The sequence below is a fragment of the Ovis aries genome, chromosome 5 (assembly GCF_016772045.2).
Source record: "Ovis aries strain OAR_USU_Benz2616 breed Rambouillet chromosome 5, ARS-UI_Ramb_v3.0, whole genome shotgun sequence".
Lineage (NCBI taxonomy): Eukaryota > Metazoa > Chordata > Mammalia > Artiodactyla > Bovidae > Ovis > Ovis aries.
This window is the reverse complement of record NC_056058.1, coordinates 2,492,394-2,506,611: the sequence shown is the minus strand read 5'-3', so window position 1 is coordinate 2,506,611 and position 14,218 is coordinate 2,492,394. Positions and strand designations below refer to the sequence as shown.

General features: G+C 64.6%; 1 protein-coding gene across 42 annotated transcripts in view; it reads left to right on the top strand.

Annotated features, from left to right (window-relative positions):
* Positions 1–14,218, top strand: part of OBSCN (obscurin, cytoskeletal calmodulin and titin-interacting RhoGEF) — a 231,601-nt gene that overhangs the window by 165,689 nt on the left and 51,694 nt on the right. For 31 of the 42 annotated variants that reach the window (XM_042249479.1, XM_060416153.1, XM_042249500.1 and 28 more), the window contains 14 exons: positions 311–574; positions 900–1,163; positions 1,840–2,106; positions 2,363–2,629; positions 2,942–3,214; positions 3,784–4,053; positions 4,365–4,561; positions 4,739–4,814; positions 7,053–7,325; positions 8,360–8,626; positions 11,508–11,780; positions 12,510–12,785; positions 13,079–13,366; positions 13,485–13,760. In XM_042249479.1, coding sequence (XP_042105413.1) covers positions 311–574; positions 900–1,163; positions 1,840–2,106; positions 2,363–2,629; positions 2,942–3,214; positions 3,784–4,053; positions 4,365–4,561; positions 4,739–4,814; positions 7,053–7,325; positions 8,360–8,626; positions 11,508–11,780; positions 12,510–12,785; positions 13,079–13,366; positions 13,485–13,760 — 3,531 coding nt within the window. The remainder of the gene's footprint in view (positions 1–310; positions 575–899; positions 1,164–1,839; positions 2,107–2,362; positions 2,630–2,941; positions 3,215–3,783; positions 4,054–4,364; positions 4,562–4,738; positions 4,815–7,052; positions 7,326–8,359; positions 8,627–11,507; positions 11,781–12,509; positions 12,786–13,078; positions 13,367–13,484; positions 13,761–14,218) is intronic. The other 11 variants (XM_060416158.1, XM_042249486.1, XM_042249503.1 and 8 more) reach the window with 4 other exon arrangements.

Below are 14,218 nucleotides of genomic sequence, written 5' to 3'. Positions count from 1 at the left end.
AAGACCGCGTGTGGCAGGCGGAGCTGGGTTTGGTACCAGTCACTGACTTCGTGTCATCTCCCTGCACTCAATCCCACCTTCCCTCCGCGTCTCAGCGCCGCCCTCTCGCCGTAACTCCCCAGAGCTCCTTCCTCCTGCCTGGGCTTGGTGTGGCCCATGGGAAACCAGGCTCCGAGCAGCCCCGCACCTCTTGTCTCACTGCAGGCTCTGTCCTGTGTCCTGTGGGAGCTTATGTCTTTTTCTCTGTCTTGTCACGTCCTGCCTTCAGAGTTCTCCCAAGACACTGATATTCATGTCTCTCTGTCCTCAGCTCTGCCTGTTGAGTTCATAGGAAGACTGAGAAGCAAGGAGGCCGTGGAAGGGACCACGGTCATTCTGCACTGTGAGCTGAGCAAGGCGGCCCCCGTGGAGTGGAGGAAGGGGCCCGAGACCCTCAGAGCCGGGGGCAGAGTGAGCCTGAGGCAGGAGGGAGCCGTGTGTGAGCTGGAGATCCGTGAGCTGACCGCGGAGGATGCTGGGGAGTACTTGTGCGTGTGCGGGCAGGAGAAGACCTCAGCCACACTCGCCGTCAGGGGTAAAGACCGCGTGTGGCCACGTGGGCTGGCGTTTGGCGGCTGCCCTTCGTCTCTCTGCTCTCAGCTCCCTTTCCTAGCTTGCTAATGCACTATCGTGCTCCTTTTCCTCCCATAATTCTTCTGTTCTCCCTGTCATGTCCCGTGTCTGTTCCATGGTGCATGTACCGTTGGACCTTTTAAAGTCACAGTCACAGTGTGTGCCGGCCCCCCAGCAGGTGGGCCAAGTCCACTTGGGTTTTACGTCTTCTGTGCACTGTTCACATCCTGTGGACTGTGTGTGTTCAGAAAGTGTGATAGTGTTTGTGTGTTTCTGACCATCTGCAGCCCTGCCTGCCAAGTTCACAAAAGATTTGAAGAAGGAAGAGGCTGTGGAAGGGACCACGGTCACTCTGCGCTGTGAGCTGAGCAAGGCGGCCCCCGTGGAGTGGAGGAAGGGGCCCGAGACCCTCAGAGCTGGGGACAGAGTGAGCCTGAGGCAGGAGGGAGCCGTGTGTGAGCTGGAGATCCGTGAGCTGACCGCGGAGGACGCCGGGGAGTACTCGTGTGTGTGCGGGCAGGAGAGGACCTCAGCCTCGCTGACAGTCACGGGTGAGGATGGGCTTGCGGGCTCGTCTGGGAGCCTGTGTGTGTGCCCGACTCCTGTGCCCATGCCAGCCTCACGTGGGCAGCCGTCTCCTCTGTGTCGTGTGCAGCTTCTGTCTGTCGCCCACCTGCTCACCTGCCAAACTCTCTGTTCAGTGTCCCCTGCCTGGGTTGTGCTCTCCAGTCGGATGGCCTCCCCGGCTCACCCTCATGTGTGATGGAATTCCCACCTCGTGCCCGCCCCCTGCCTGTCCTAATGCAGTCCACGTTCCCCCATGCTCCACAGCCTCTAGTCAGTATCTGGGGGGCGTGGCCCTGCCCTGGGGGCTTAGCAGGTCCCCCCCTTTTCCACCTCAATGGCTGGACGGACACAGACCTGCCTGTGGGCTTCCTGGGTGGAGGTCGGCATGAGAACCCCCTGGGTCAGACCCAGGGTCCCTTTCACGGCCCCCACTGCAGCCCCTCCTCTCCCTTAGAGTAGACCCTGGCCCGTGACCCCACTCCCACCCCGATCCTCCAGAGGAGCCTGAGGCAGTGGGCCCTGTGGGCGGGTGAGGCAGGCCTGGCCAAGGCCCTCAGTGGGTCTGACTGGATTTGGGGTGCCAGTCTCCTCTCTGGGTGACTGGGCCTCAGGCTTGGGGCTGACCTTCCCTCTCCCCTCCACCCCATCCCCACTCCACAGCCCCACAGGTGGTGTTCCGGAAGCTGCTGCAGAGCCTGCAGGCTGAGGAGGGTACCTCGGCCATCCTGCAGTGTGAGCTCTCCGAGCCTGGGGCCACCGTCGTCTGGAGTAAGGGGGGCCTGGAGGTGCAGGCCGATGGGCGCCGGGAGCCGCGGCAGCAGGGCCACGTGGCAGAGCTGGTGCTGAGGGGCTTGCGCCGGGAGGACACGGGGGAGTACACGTGCAGCTGTGGCTCCCAGACCACCAGCGCCACCCTGTCCGTCACAGGTGCGTGCCCAGGCCGGCCCCACACACTGGGGAGGCGACCCTGGTTCCCTCAGGGTGGGCAGGCCTGGGGTGACGCCCCCCCCCCGCAACCTGCTGCCGTCCCCTGAGGGCACACACGGGGGACGCGACCCTGGCTCCCTCAGGGTGGGCAGGCCTGAGGTGATGCCCCCCGCCCACCGCTGTCCCGAGAGCTGCGTCCCTGTGGCCCCCCGCCCCCATAGCTGCTCCCACCCTCACGTTCTGCCTCCGCCTGTAGCTGCGCCCGTGAGGTTCCTTCGAGAGCTGCAGGCCCAGGAGGTAGACGAGGGCGCGACGGCTCGCCTGCACTGTGAGCTGAGCCGGGCGGGCAGCAGCGTGGAGTGGCGCAAGGGCTCCCTGCAGCTCTTCCCGTGTGCCAAGTACCAGATGGTGCTGGAAGGCACAGCCGCTGAGCTGCTGGTGCACGGGGCCGAGCAGGAGGATGCTGGCCTCTACACCTGTGACACAGGCCACGAGCAGAGCACCGCCAGCCTCTCTGTCCGGGGTGAGCCTCCCCCTGGCCCCTGCCCTCCCCCAGTCCCTGGGCCCCCCTAAAACCAGCAGGCCCCTTGATGATCAGCTCTGAGCACCCCTCCCTGCTCCCCCCAGCCCCCAGACCCCTTGATTAGCAGCTCTGAGTGCCCCTCCTGGCTCCCCCCAGCCCCCAGGCCCCTTGATGATCAGCTCTGAGTGCCCCTCCTGGCTCCCCCCAGCCCCCAGGCCCCTTGATGATCAGCTCTGAGTGCCCCTCCCTGCTCCCCCCAGCCTCCAGGCCCCTTGATTAGCAGCTCTGAGTGCCCTCCCTGCTCCTCCCCAGCCCCCAGGCCTGTGTTTAAGACGGAGCTGCAGAGTGCCGAGCAGGACGCAGGCGGTGTGGCCCGGCTTTGCTGCCAGCTGAGTGATTCGGAGGCTGGGGCCCCCGTGCTGTGGCTCAAGGAGGGTGTGGAGCTGCACAGGAGTCCCAAGTATGAGATGCGGCGCCAGGGGGCCACGTGTGAGCTGCTGATCCACGGGCTTGAGGCCAAGGACGTGGGCGAGTACAGCTGCATGGCGGGCAGCCAGAAGACCTTGGCCTTCCTCAAAGTCAAAGGTGAGCGCCCCCTGCCTCACCCGCCACCCGCCGCGGGGGCACGCCGGCTCCCTCAGCCCCCCACCAGCTGCTGTTCCGGGGTGGCTCTCAGGCCTTTGGGGCACAGGCTTCCTGTGCTCACCTCTGCGCTGCTCTGGGCTGGTGTGCCTACAGGAGAGCGTCGCCCCGCTCACCGCCCTGCCTTCCACACCCCCCTGCCTGCAGGTGGGGCAGCTCTCTCTGAGCCCCTGTCTGTCCTGAAGGTCTCGCTTCCATCATGTCCCAGCCAGGGCAGGGCTGGCCACAGGTTGGGAAGGGGCACAAGCAGCCCCCCACCCCACAGCCGCCTGCTTCCTCCCAGCAGAGGCACCCCCAGCCCAGCCCTGCCCCCAGGAGCTCAGTGTCACGAGAGGGAGCTGTGTTTGTGAGCCCAGTGGGTGCTGAATCCCCCATGGGGCAGGCAGAGGCTGTGGCAGGAGACGAGTGTGAGAGAGCCTGGGAGGCTTCCTGGGGAGGAGTCGGGGTCGGGGACATGGGAGCTTGGCTCGGGTGCTCTGACCTGGCTGGTGAAGGCCCCCTTCGCCCGCCAGAGCCTGAGGTGACCATCGTGCGGGGCCTGGTTGACACCGAGGTCCAGGCTGACGGGGAGGCGGAGTTCAGCTGCGAGGTGTCACAGGCTGGCGTGGATGCGGAGTGGCGCCTGCAGGGCCTGCCGCTGCAGAGCAACGAGGTGACCGAGGTGGCGGTGCAGGGTGGCTGCACCCACACACTGCGGCTGAAGAGCGTGACCCCGGAGGACGCTGGCACTGTCTCCTTCCACGTGGGCCGCCACACGTCCTCTGCCCAACTCGCCGTCCGAGGTAGCAGGAGCCGGGCTTCACTGCACTTGCGGGCCGGAACCCCCACCTTGGTTAAGACCTTGTCAGGGGACAGAGAGAGATGGCAAGGCTTCCTGCCTTTGAGGGTGGGGGAGCTGGCGCTGAGTGACTGATTCTGGGGTGACCCAAGATGTTGCCGTAGAGCGGCCCCCGGTGTGCCTGTCTTCAGGAGTTGGGGCTGGGATGCTGGGGGCAGGCCCAGGGGCCTGGGAGGTGGCTTTGGTGGGGCGGGGCGGGGCGTCTCCGACACGGAGGCTGATGCCGTGCCCCTGCCCTGCCCTCACCCCGTGCAGTTCCTGAGGTGACCATCCTTGAGCCCCTGCAGGACGCTCAGCTCAGCGAGGGCCAGGACGCCCACTTCCGGTGCCGACTGTCGAGGGCGTCGGGCCAGGAGGCCCACTGGGCCCTGGGAGGCGTGCCCCTGCAGGCCAACGAGATGAACGACATCACGGTGGAGCATGGCACGCTCCACTGGCTCACCCTGCACAAGGTGGTGTCCCCAGACCGCCTGTGCCCTGCAGTGCTTCCCGGGGCCTTCCCACCTGCTCCCCCAAAGGCTGGGAGACAGGGAAGTTTCCAGCTCCGGAGCAGTTGCGCTGGCGACTTGCAAAGTCGGGGTGGTGGAAGTGGCAGTGCCAGCCTGACACGTGCGTCTCTGTTCCATCAGGTGACCCTTGAGGACGCTGGAACCATCAGTTTCCAAGTGGGCTCATGTCGCTCGGAGGCCCAGCTGAAGGTCACAGGTGGGCAGCCCCCTCCCGCAGCCAGCCTCCCCCCTTGTGCATGCCCCCATGTCCCTCCTCGAGGAACTGTTGGCAGGTGCTGAGGCCAGAAATCTGAGCCTTCCAGCAGTGATCTTGCTGTGGGTTGGCAACTTTGCACCCTTGACCACTAAAGCCCCTGGAGGTGGGCTAGTGAAGATAAGCTTGAGAAATTCTGGTGTGTGAGGGAGTCCTCACGTAGGAGCAGGGCTGTGTGTAGGGGGAAGGTGGGGAGGGTGGTTGCTGGGGACTTGGGCCCTGAGGCCGAGGCAGGGCCTTCTGGGCTTCTACCCTCCATATAGCTGCTCCTGCGATTTAGGCTCCCGTGCTCTTATTTGTACACACTTGCGCAGCTGACAGGCTCTCAGATGCTGGTCCAGTAGCACACCTGGGACACATGAATGCTTTGAAAGATGCTGAACCAGGCATGGAAAATAAGGTTTAAGGACCCTCAACTTGTTATACTCTGTCCCCAGAATTGGTCATCTCTGACCCTGGGAGGCGGTCATCTCTGACCCAGCAGGCCTCCCCGTCGCCTGCTGTCCTGCTCCTGGTTTATGTATTGGTCCCATCCCTCTGCCATCTCTTGACCGCCAACCCATCCACCGCTTATCCATTCATCTACCTGTGCGTGCATCCGTGCATCCGTGCATCCCTCCCTGTTCATCTGCCCATCCGTTTATCCCACACCCATCTATTCAACTACCCATCCGTTCACCCGCCATCCATTCCCTATCCATCTATCCAGCCACAGTCTGTTATCTATCAGGCATGCGTTTATCCACCCACCATCAGCTGTTCAGCATTATCCACACACCCCTGCACCATCTACCCATGCATTTGGTATCTACCCATCTGTCTACCATCCACCCGCCATCAGTCGTCAGCCCACCCATCTAACCATCATTCTGCTGCCATCCTTGCTTATGCCTGTCTGGCCACCCATCCGTACGTCTACCGTCTACCTGTTCATCCACCTGTCCATCCACTGTCTACTCTTCCATCCGTCATCCACCCGTTATCTGTCCATCACATGTGTATTATCCACCTTGAGAGGGGCCAGATGCAGCTCTGCCCTCAGGGAGTCCCCAGTCTGTTAGGGGAGGAGTGGGGCAGGAAAGTGTGCCCTGAGCCCCTGGTGTCCCCACCGTGAGTTTTCTGGTGCCAGCTCTGTGGCCTCTAGGGCTGGGAAAGGCTCCAGAATGCAGCATCCTCAAGCTGGACACCAGGAGAGGGCCGTATCCTGGGTGTCCTGAGCAGAGCTGGGTGGGAAGGGCCTCATGTGTCGTCAGAGTGGGCATCTGTGAGGGGCAGCATGGAGCGGGGTTGGGTCTTGCAGGCCCCACTGAGGGTCGTACCTTGGCCCTGGCCGTTTGTCTGTCACATACAGACATGAGCTGCGGCTTCAGACAGAGCTGTGAGCCTAGGGTGGCGAGGATGGGCAGACTCGGGGACCGTGTTGGAGATGGAATAGGGAGCTGGCGGACAGGTTAGGGGTGTGGTTAGATGTGCACGCCTGTGAGGACACGGAGTGACTGGTGTGGGCCTGGGACAGGGGTGTCGATGTGCACGCCTGGGAGGGACATGGGGCGCTCTGGGGGAGGGCCTGGCTGGGGTGGGTGTGCCAGCACAGAACAGGGTCTGGGAAGCCCCCTGGACTCACAGCCTGTGTAGCAGGTCAGGGCAGGATGCGTTCTGCACTAGGGCCCCAGAACCTTGGGGCCAGGGGACCCTAGGGGACGTCTGGACACATGGGCCTCTGAGGATGGGAGAAGCATCTACTTCCAAAGCCCCAGGAAGTAGGGCTCACTTCCCTAGCAGACCCCCTCCCTCTCAGAGAGGTGGGCCCCACGACTTCACCTTTCTGTGCTGCCCCAAACCCCTTAAGGACCGCTTCCAAGGGACTCGAGGCTTGTCAGTTCTCCCTCACTGAAAAGGGTGTAGGTGCGGACACTGGTCTCATCTGATGGAGGCAAACACATCGTGAAGGGCGCTGTAGGGTGCAGGAGGGCTGAGATGGCTCTCCACAGACTCACTGGGGGTGTTCTCCTTGTCTCATCCCGTGAGCAGGGGGTGCCAGCTGGCCAGGGTCGATCTCTACACCCCATCCCCAGGCTGCCTCCAGCATGGTGGACCCAGGTTAGCCCCAAATGGTAGACCGCCGTGTGGCCCCGCAGACCCAGGGCACCCCATCTCCCCTCCTTTTGCCCTCTCGCACAGAGGCAGCACCGTGCCTGGTACGTGGCTTACAGAACGTGGACGTCTTTGCGGGGGAGGTGGCCACGTTCTCCTGCGAGGTGTCCCGTGCAGGTGGGCCGGAGGCCCACTGGTGGCTGGATGGGACCCTGCTGCAGGACGGCCCTCAGAGTGCCATCTCCGTGCGTGATGGGACCATCCACTCCCTCACGCTCTCAGGCCTGGGGGTGGCTGACTCAGGCACCGTCACCTACCGAGCAGGGTCCCTGGTCTCCAGGGCCAAGTTGTTGGTCAAAGGTACCAGCCGATGGAACCCTGCCCTGTGCTAAAACTTCCGCTCTGCTACCCCTGCACGCTTCCTGCGGGCTTCCTGGGTGGGGGTTTGGGGACTGACCCCCAGGATGCAGGGGGCATCTTTCCATGTGTGCCAGGGGTGAGAGCTGTGGGCAGGCAGCAGTCCTAGCTGGTAGATGAGAAAGAAGGTCGGACTCAGCAGTGATGCTGGAGGCCGACCCCGTTCCCACCTGCTCACGGGGCCTTGGGCCTGGCTGCCCCTTCCTCGGGCACACATCCAGAGAGCAGCCTGGAGGTGAAGGCAGCCTTCCCAGCCCTGGGCTTGGCCTGCACTGTCCTCGCTTGTAGCTGCTTCCGCTGCTGTGGGTTTGGTCAGGGTCTTGTGCCCTTCTGGGAAAGAGCTAGCCATTGGAGAGGGTAGCGGACTTCCAGGGAATTCCCTCAGCCTGTTGTCAAGAGGTTTTGCGCATTCTTGGCATGACAGCCCAGTGTGGTTTCAACCACTTGGGGCCCAGTTTCTCAACTGGCCTCCTCTGTGCTTTTGCACAGTAAACGTGAGCACTTGCCCAGATCCTGGGGCAGCCGATTTGTTGAATGGGATGTCAGCAAGTGGAGGTGGGGTGGGCTCCCTGAGGGGGTGGGCGACAAGGCCCCTGGAGAAGGGGCGAGTTGGACTGGGGATGCCCCGTGCCCAGCAGAGCTTTGGATCCTGAACGGGCCCGAGGGCTTTCAGGTGTGGGTTTTCTGTCCTATTGGGGCACCAGGTATCCCGGGCTAGAGGAAGTGGGGGCTCAGAGGGACCAGTGGTAGGAGGGACCCAGCAGATAGAGAGTGGACAAACAGTGCAGTCTGCTGCAAGCGGGGGGGCGAGGGGGCGAGGTTGGCCCCACGCAGAGGGCCCTGGGTCGCTGGGCGGGTCCGCCTTCCGCCACAGCCCTGCTTCTGCTTGCCTCTGAGTCGCTGACGCTGACTGCAGAGGGTGGGGGTCCGCAGGCACGCGGCTCCGGCTGACACGTGCCTGGCCTGTCGGCCGACAGATCCCACAGTGGAAGTGGTCAGTGCCATGCAGGACCTGGCAGTGGAGGAGGGCGGCCCGGCCGAGCTCCTCTGCCAGTACTCACGGCCTGTGCAGGCCACGTGGAAGATGGACGAGCAGGCGGTGTGTGCGGACGGGCACCGTGTCGTCATAGAGCAGGACTGGACCGTGGCCAGGCTGTCCTTCAGGCCGGCCTTGCCCTGTGACAGCGGCATCTATTCTTGCGAGGCCGCGGGCACCCGCGTGGTGGCCCTGCTGCAAGTGCAAGGTGAGGCCGCCTGGCGGGCAGCCCCCGGGCCCAGGACAGCTGCGCGGAGGCCCACGCCGAGCCGTGCCGGCGGAGTGGCAGGCAGTGACAGGATGCGGGAAAGAGGGGCTCCCAGGAGGCAGGTCCTAGGCCCTGAGCCAGCCCACCCAGACCCCTTCTCATCCCCAAGCAGTCTGATGGAACAGCTGGGAAACACGGGGCAGAGGCTGCTCGAAGGATCTGCATTCCAAACACCCTGTTGGGGAGGGATGGAGGCCGAGGCTGGCAGGTAGATGAGCAGGTCTGGGGCCTTTGGGACCATAGACAGGGCTGGGTCCTAGAGCAGAGGAGGGCCACTGGGCTCACTCCGAGTCCCGGGTTCAGACCCCAGCACTGCCCCTTCCTGGGCTGGTCACTTAGAGGACACTCTGAGCCCCACTTCCCCATTTGCAGCACGGCAGGGATACCCCATGGGGGACACGGAGCAGCTCTGCAGGGGAGGGGGTGTCATTTGGCTGTGGCCGCATTTGATTGGGAAAACCTGAAATGTTCCCAGTGGTGAGAGCTGGCAGTTGTCAGGGGCCATCCAAAACGGGAAGAGCAGGTGGGGCCCGGTCTGGGCCACAGTCCCCCTGAGGTCACTCGGATTCCATTCACAGACTACTCCAACAGCTCCATTGTTAAACACTCTTTGTTTGGCCCCTGGGGGCCCAACAGTGGACAGACAGAGCTCCCTCCCTCCACTGGTGGCTTTCCTGTGGAAGGTGAAGGACTGTGATGGGAGCTGTGGGAGGTGACGGAATGTGATAGGAGCAGTGAGGAGCTGCAGTGTGAGCTGGTCTGAAGGAGGCAGCTGGGGCAGGGGCTTGGGGACATCTAGGGCACAGCCTTTGGGCCCCCGGCAGGGAGTAGAGAATGAAATGCGGGAGACGGCAGGACGGAGGCCTCGGGCTCGCCACTGCTGCTGTAGAATCTGGGATTGGGTAGAAATAGGCGTTAAGGAGGGTGAGCTCCAGCAGTGACTGTAGGCCCAACCCTCCCCCTCCCTCCACCCCCACCCCCACCACTACATCGCTGCCGAGAGCAGCCGCAGCCTCGATCTGGCTGGGCACAGCCATCCAAGCACGGCGGCGATGTGGGACACGTGCATCCCTAAGTCCTTGTTGGTTCTGTCAGTTCTGACTCGGGGAATAAAGGAGCCCGGGATGTGGGGGAGTCTGGCCTATGACGTGAGCAGACTTGGGCCAGGAGTGCAGCGAGGAGAAGGATACGGATGGGCGGATGGGCGCCGTGGGCCCTCGGCTCTGGGGAGGTCCAGACCTCCGCAGCATCCTGTGCAGCCTTGGGTGCCGTCGTGCTCCGTTCCTGCCCGCCTCCGCTCCTGGCTGCTGCCCCTCACCTTGCTTGGTGTCCTTCGCTCCACTGGCCTGGCTCCCTACTGCCCCCCACCCATCCCTCTTCATTCCCACCACACTGTCCCCTCCAGGTGCTTCTGCTTCCTGGACCCCTCCCCTTCCTGGCTGAGTCATGCCCATCCTCAGAGATCTGCCTCCTCCAAGAAGCCCCCCCGGAGCTTGAAGGCACTGGTGTCGGTACCAGGGGCCCGTCATGGGAATGGGCTCTCGGAGGTGGCAAGCCCTTGGGGCCCAGGTGCTGAGCTGAATCTGGGGCCTGGCATGCCCAGGCCTGACACCCTGGCTTCCGCAGAACATGCATAGCTGCTCGCCACTGACTCCTGGCCTCTGTGTACAGGAGAACTGGAGCAGGCTGAGAATGAGGGTAGAGATATGTCTGGTCCGAGTGAGTGAGGGGAGCAGCCCAGTGGGTCTGCTAGCCCTGGCTGGGGGAGGAAAGGAAGGGAACAGTTTTGCAGAGGCCCATGCTGCAGCAGAGCTGAGAGGCTGAAGCCTCCGTCTGCGTTTGAGCCTGGCCGCAGCTTTGGGTGAGTTTTCAGCCTGTGAACATCTGTGAGGCTTCTTACCTGTTAGGTGGAGCGGACTCTCCTTCCTAACCAAGGCCTGGTGACGGCGTGGGGATGGCCAGGGCCTTAGGATGTCCCTCTGTGAGGATGGCCGGGGCCTTAGGGCGTCCCTGTGTGGGGATGGCCAGGGCCTTAGGGCGTCCCTGTGTGAGGATGGCCAGGGCCTTAGGATGTCCCTCTGTGAGGATGGCCGGGGCCTTAGGGCGTCCCTGTGTGAGGATGGCCAGGGCCTTAGGATGTCCCTCTGTGAGGATGGCCGGGGCCTTAGGGCGTCCCTGTGTGGGGATGGCCAGGGCCTTAGGGCGTCCCTGTGTGGGGATGGCCAGGGCCTTAGGGCGTCCCTGTGTGGGGATGGCCGGGGCCCTAGGGCGTCCCTGTGTGGGGATGGCCAGGGCCTTAGGAAGTCCCTCTGTGAGGATGGCCAGGGCCTTAGGGCGTCCCTGTGTGAGGATGGCCGGGGCCTTAGGGCGTCCCTGTGTGGGGATGGCCGGGGCCTTAGGGCGTCCCTGTGTGGGGATGGCCGGGGCCTTAGGGCGTCCCTGTGTGGGGATGGCCGGGGCCCTAGGGCGTCCCTGTGTGGGGATGGCCAGGGCCTTAGGGCGTCCCTGTGTGAGGATGGCCAGGGCCTTAGGGCGTCCCTGTGTGAGGATGGCCGGGGCCTTAGGGCGTCCCTGTGTGGGGATGGCCGGGGCCTTAGGGCGTCCCTGTGTGGGGATGGCCGGGGCCTTAGGGCGTCCCTGTGTGGGGATGGCCAGGGCCTTAGGGCGTCCCTGTGTGGCTCCTCCTGGTGGACACCCAGACGCCCTCCCCCTGGCCGCATCCTCTGAGGCCCTTCGTCCTGAGGGGGGCTCTCCCGCACGACTCTTGGGTTGCTGGGCAGGAAAAGCCCTGAGCACGCCTTGAGCCACTGTCTTTCTGCAGCCAAGAACACGGTGGTGAAGGGCCTGGAAAACGTGGAGGCGCCCGAGGGCGGCGAGGCGCTGTTCGAGTGCGTCCTGTCCCAGCCGGAGGTGGCCGCCCACACCTGGCTGCTGGACGATGAGCCCGTGCGCACCTCTGACAATGCAGAGGTGGTCTACTTCGAGAACGGCCTGCGGCACCTGCTGCTGCTCAAAAACCTGCGGCCACAGGACAGCTGCCGCGTGACCTTCCTGGCGGGGGACATGGTGACGTCTGCCTTCCTCACCGTCAGAGGTCAGACTTGTGGGCTCGGGAGGGCGGTTCTCCGTGGTCCCCCAGCTGATGTCCCCCTGCGGGAGTGCAGGAGGGTAGGGGTCGGGGGGGCCCAGGGGATGACCCGCATCAGGGGTGCTGGGGCTGATGCTGGGACCACAGGGGTGCGTCTCTCTCAGACCCGTCCTCCTAAATACTGCACGCTGCAGCGGGGTGGGACGGGGTGGGCTCGAGCCCTTGTGTGGGACTCTTCACCTCTCTCACTAGATCCCACGCTGCTCGGGTGCAGGGGGTGGTGATGAGGCTGGGGACATGGCACATGAGCCTCTCAGAGCCCGCCCAGGAGATGCCACCTTGTGGGGGAGGTATGGGGGCTGGCGTCACAGGAGAGGGGCTAGGTTCCTGAGACACCCCCCCCATTGGATATTTGGCTGGGGGTCATAGGCAAGGGCTGGGGCAGCAGGGGTCATAGGGACTCCTCCACTGGGCACCTGGCTGCTTGGTGGGGGGTGGAGGGAGCTGGGGGAGCTGGGGCCTCTGGGAAGGGCAGTGATCTCTGAGACAGGAGAGTGCAGGGTGGTTGTGCTGGGGACGTTGATCTCTGAGGCTGCTCCCAGAGGTGGGAGGAGCGGGAGGCTAGGCGCCCTCCTCTGCTCTGGGGCTGTGGGCTGGGGGTGACATAGGTGTCTCTGAGTGCCCCCAGGTCCCCCCAGCCCTGTGCTCACACTGCCACCCTACCCCGCCCCACAGGCTGGCGTCTAGAGGTCTTGGAGGCGCCCCAGGATGTGACCGTGCGCGCTGGGGGGCAGGCCAGCTTCAGCTGCACCCTTAGCGAGACGGTGCCCGTGGGCGAGGCGACTTGGTACATAAACGGAGCCTCCGTGCAGCCCGATGACGCAGACTGGACCATGGCTGCCGATGGCAGCCACCACGCCCTGCTGCTGCACCGGGCCCAGCCGCACCACGCCGGCGAGGTCACCTTTGCTGCTCACGATGCTGTCGCCTCCGCGAGGCTCACTGTCCTGGGTGGGTGGCTTGGGCCTGCCTGCCGCAGCTCGGGCGCAGGGCTCTGGGGGAGGTGGGTGGGGGGACGAGGCATTTCCACTTCAGAAGCTGTTGGGGGCTGTCTGTGGCCCCACAGGCGGAGTGGGCTCGGGGCCCACACTTACTGTGACTCCAGTGCACCATTGTCAGCCCTGCAGGAAGACGAGGCTGAGGGCACAGCTGCTCACAGCTCTCGGGGGCAGACACCAGCGTGGGCAGGTCTGCGGGTGCAGGCTGCCTGCTGCTGCCCTGACCGCCTCCTCCCCGCCCCACAGGCCTCCCCGACCCCCCAGAGGACGCAGAGGTGGTGGGGCGCAGCAGCAGCTCCGTGACATTGTCCTGGGTGGCCCCCACGAGCGATGGCGGAGGGGGTCTCCGTGGCTACCGGGTGGAGATGAAGGCGGCAGCCACGGGAGAGTGGCAGCTGTGCCAGGATCTGGTGCCCGGGCCCGAGTGTGTGGTGGCTGGCCTGGTCCCTGGGGAGACCTACCGCTTCCGTGTGGCCGCAGTGGGCCCGGCGGGTGCTGGGGAGCCCGTGTACCTGCCCCAGATGGTGAAGCTCGGTGAGTGGCTGCCTTAGTCTTAGTTGACGAGGGCGGGGGCCCAGCTTGCAGCCCTCAAAGCCTCTCTCAGCTGAGGGTCCCCGCCCGCACCCTTGCTGACCCAGATTCGCGTTCCCAGCAGAGCCCCTGGAGCCCAGGCCTGCAGCCCCCGCCCCCGAGAGCCGGCAGGTGGCGGCCGGGGAAGACGTGTGCCTGGAGTGTGAGGTGGCTGAGGCGGGTGAGGTCGTCTGGCTGAAGGGGACGGAGCGCGTCCAGCCAAGCGGGCACTTCCAGCTGCTCCGCCAGGGCCAGCGGCAGGTGCTGCTGATCCGGGGCTTCTCCGCAGAGGACCAGGGAGAGTACCGCTGCGCCCCTGCGCGGGACTCAGCCTCTGGGTCAGCTGCTGCTTTCCAGGGTATGTCTCCTGGGGCCCGCTGTGCGGAGGGGAGGAAGGAGCCCGGGGGGTGGAGTGGGCCCACGCGCTTCCTCGCTGGCCCTCTCTTGAGAAACTGCTGGACAGACACCCCTCACATGCAGGGCTGAGGCCTGGGGTGGGGAGGTGCACCGATCAGCGTGGCTGAGCCTCCTGTCAGCGCCCGTATCACTGACATCTGAGGCCACACTGCCCCCTGGCCGATGCCCCCTCTTGGTGCCCCCTGCTGGCTCTTTGAATCCTTGCATGCCTGCTGTCTGAGCCCCCTGCACCTGCTGTGCCCCCGGCCTGGGGTTTCCTGTGTTCACTCGCTCTCGTGCAGGAGGGAGAATTGGGCCTAGAGAGGGCCGTTCAGAGCCTCTAAAACCTTGTCAAGACTGTCCATCCGAGCTCTCGGGGCCCAGGCAGGCAGCTGCTGCTGCTGCTAAGTCGCTTCAGTC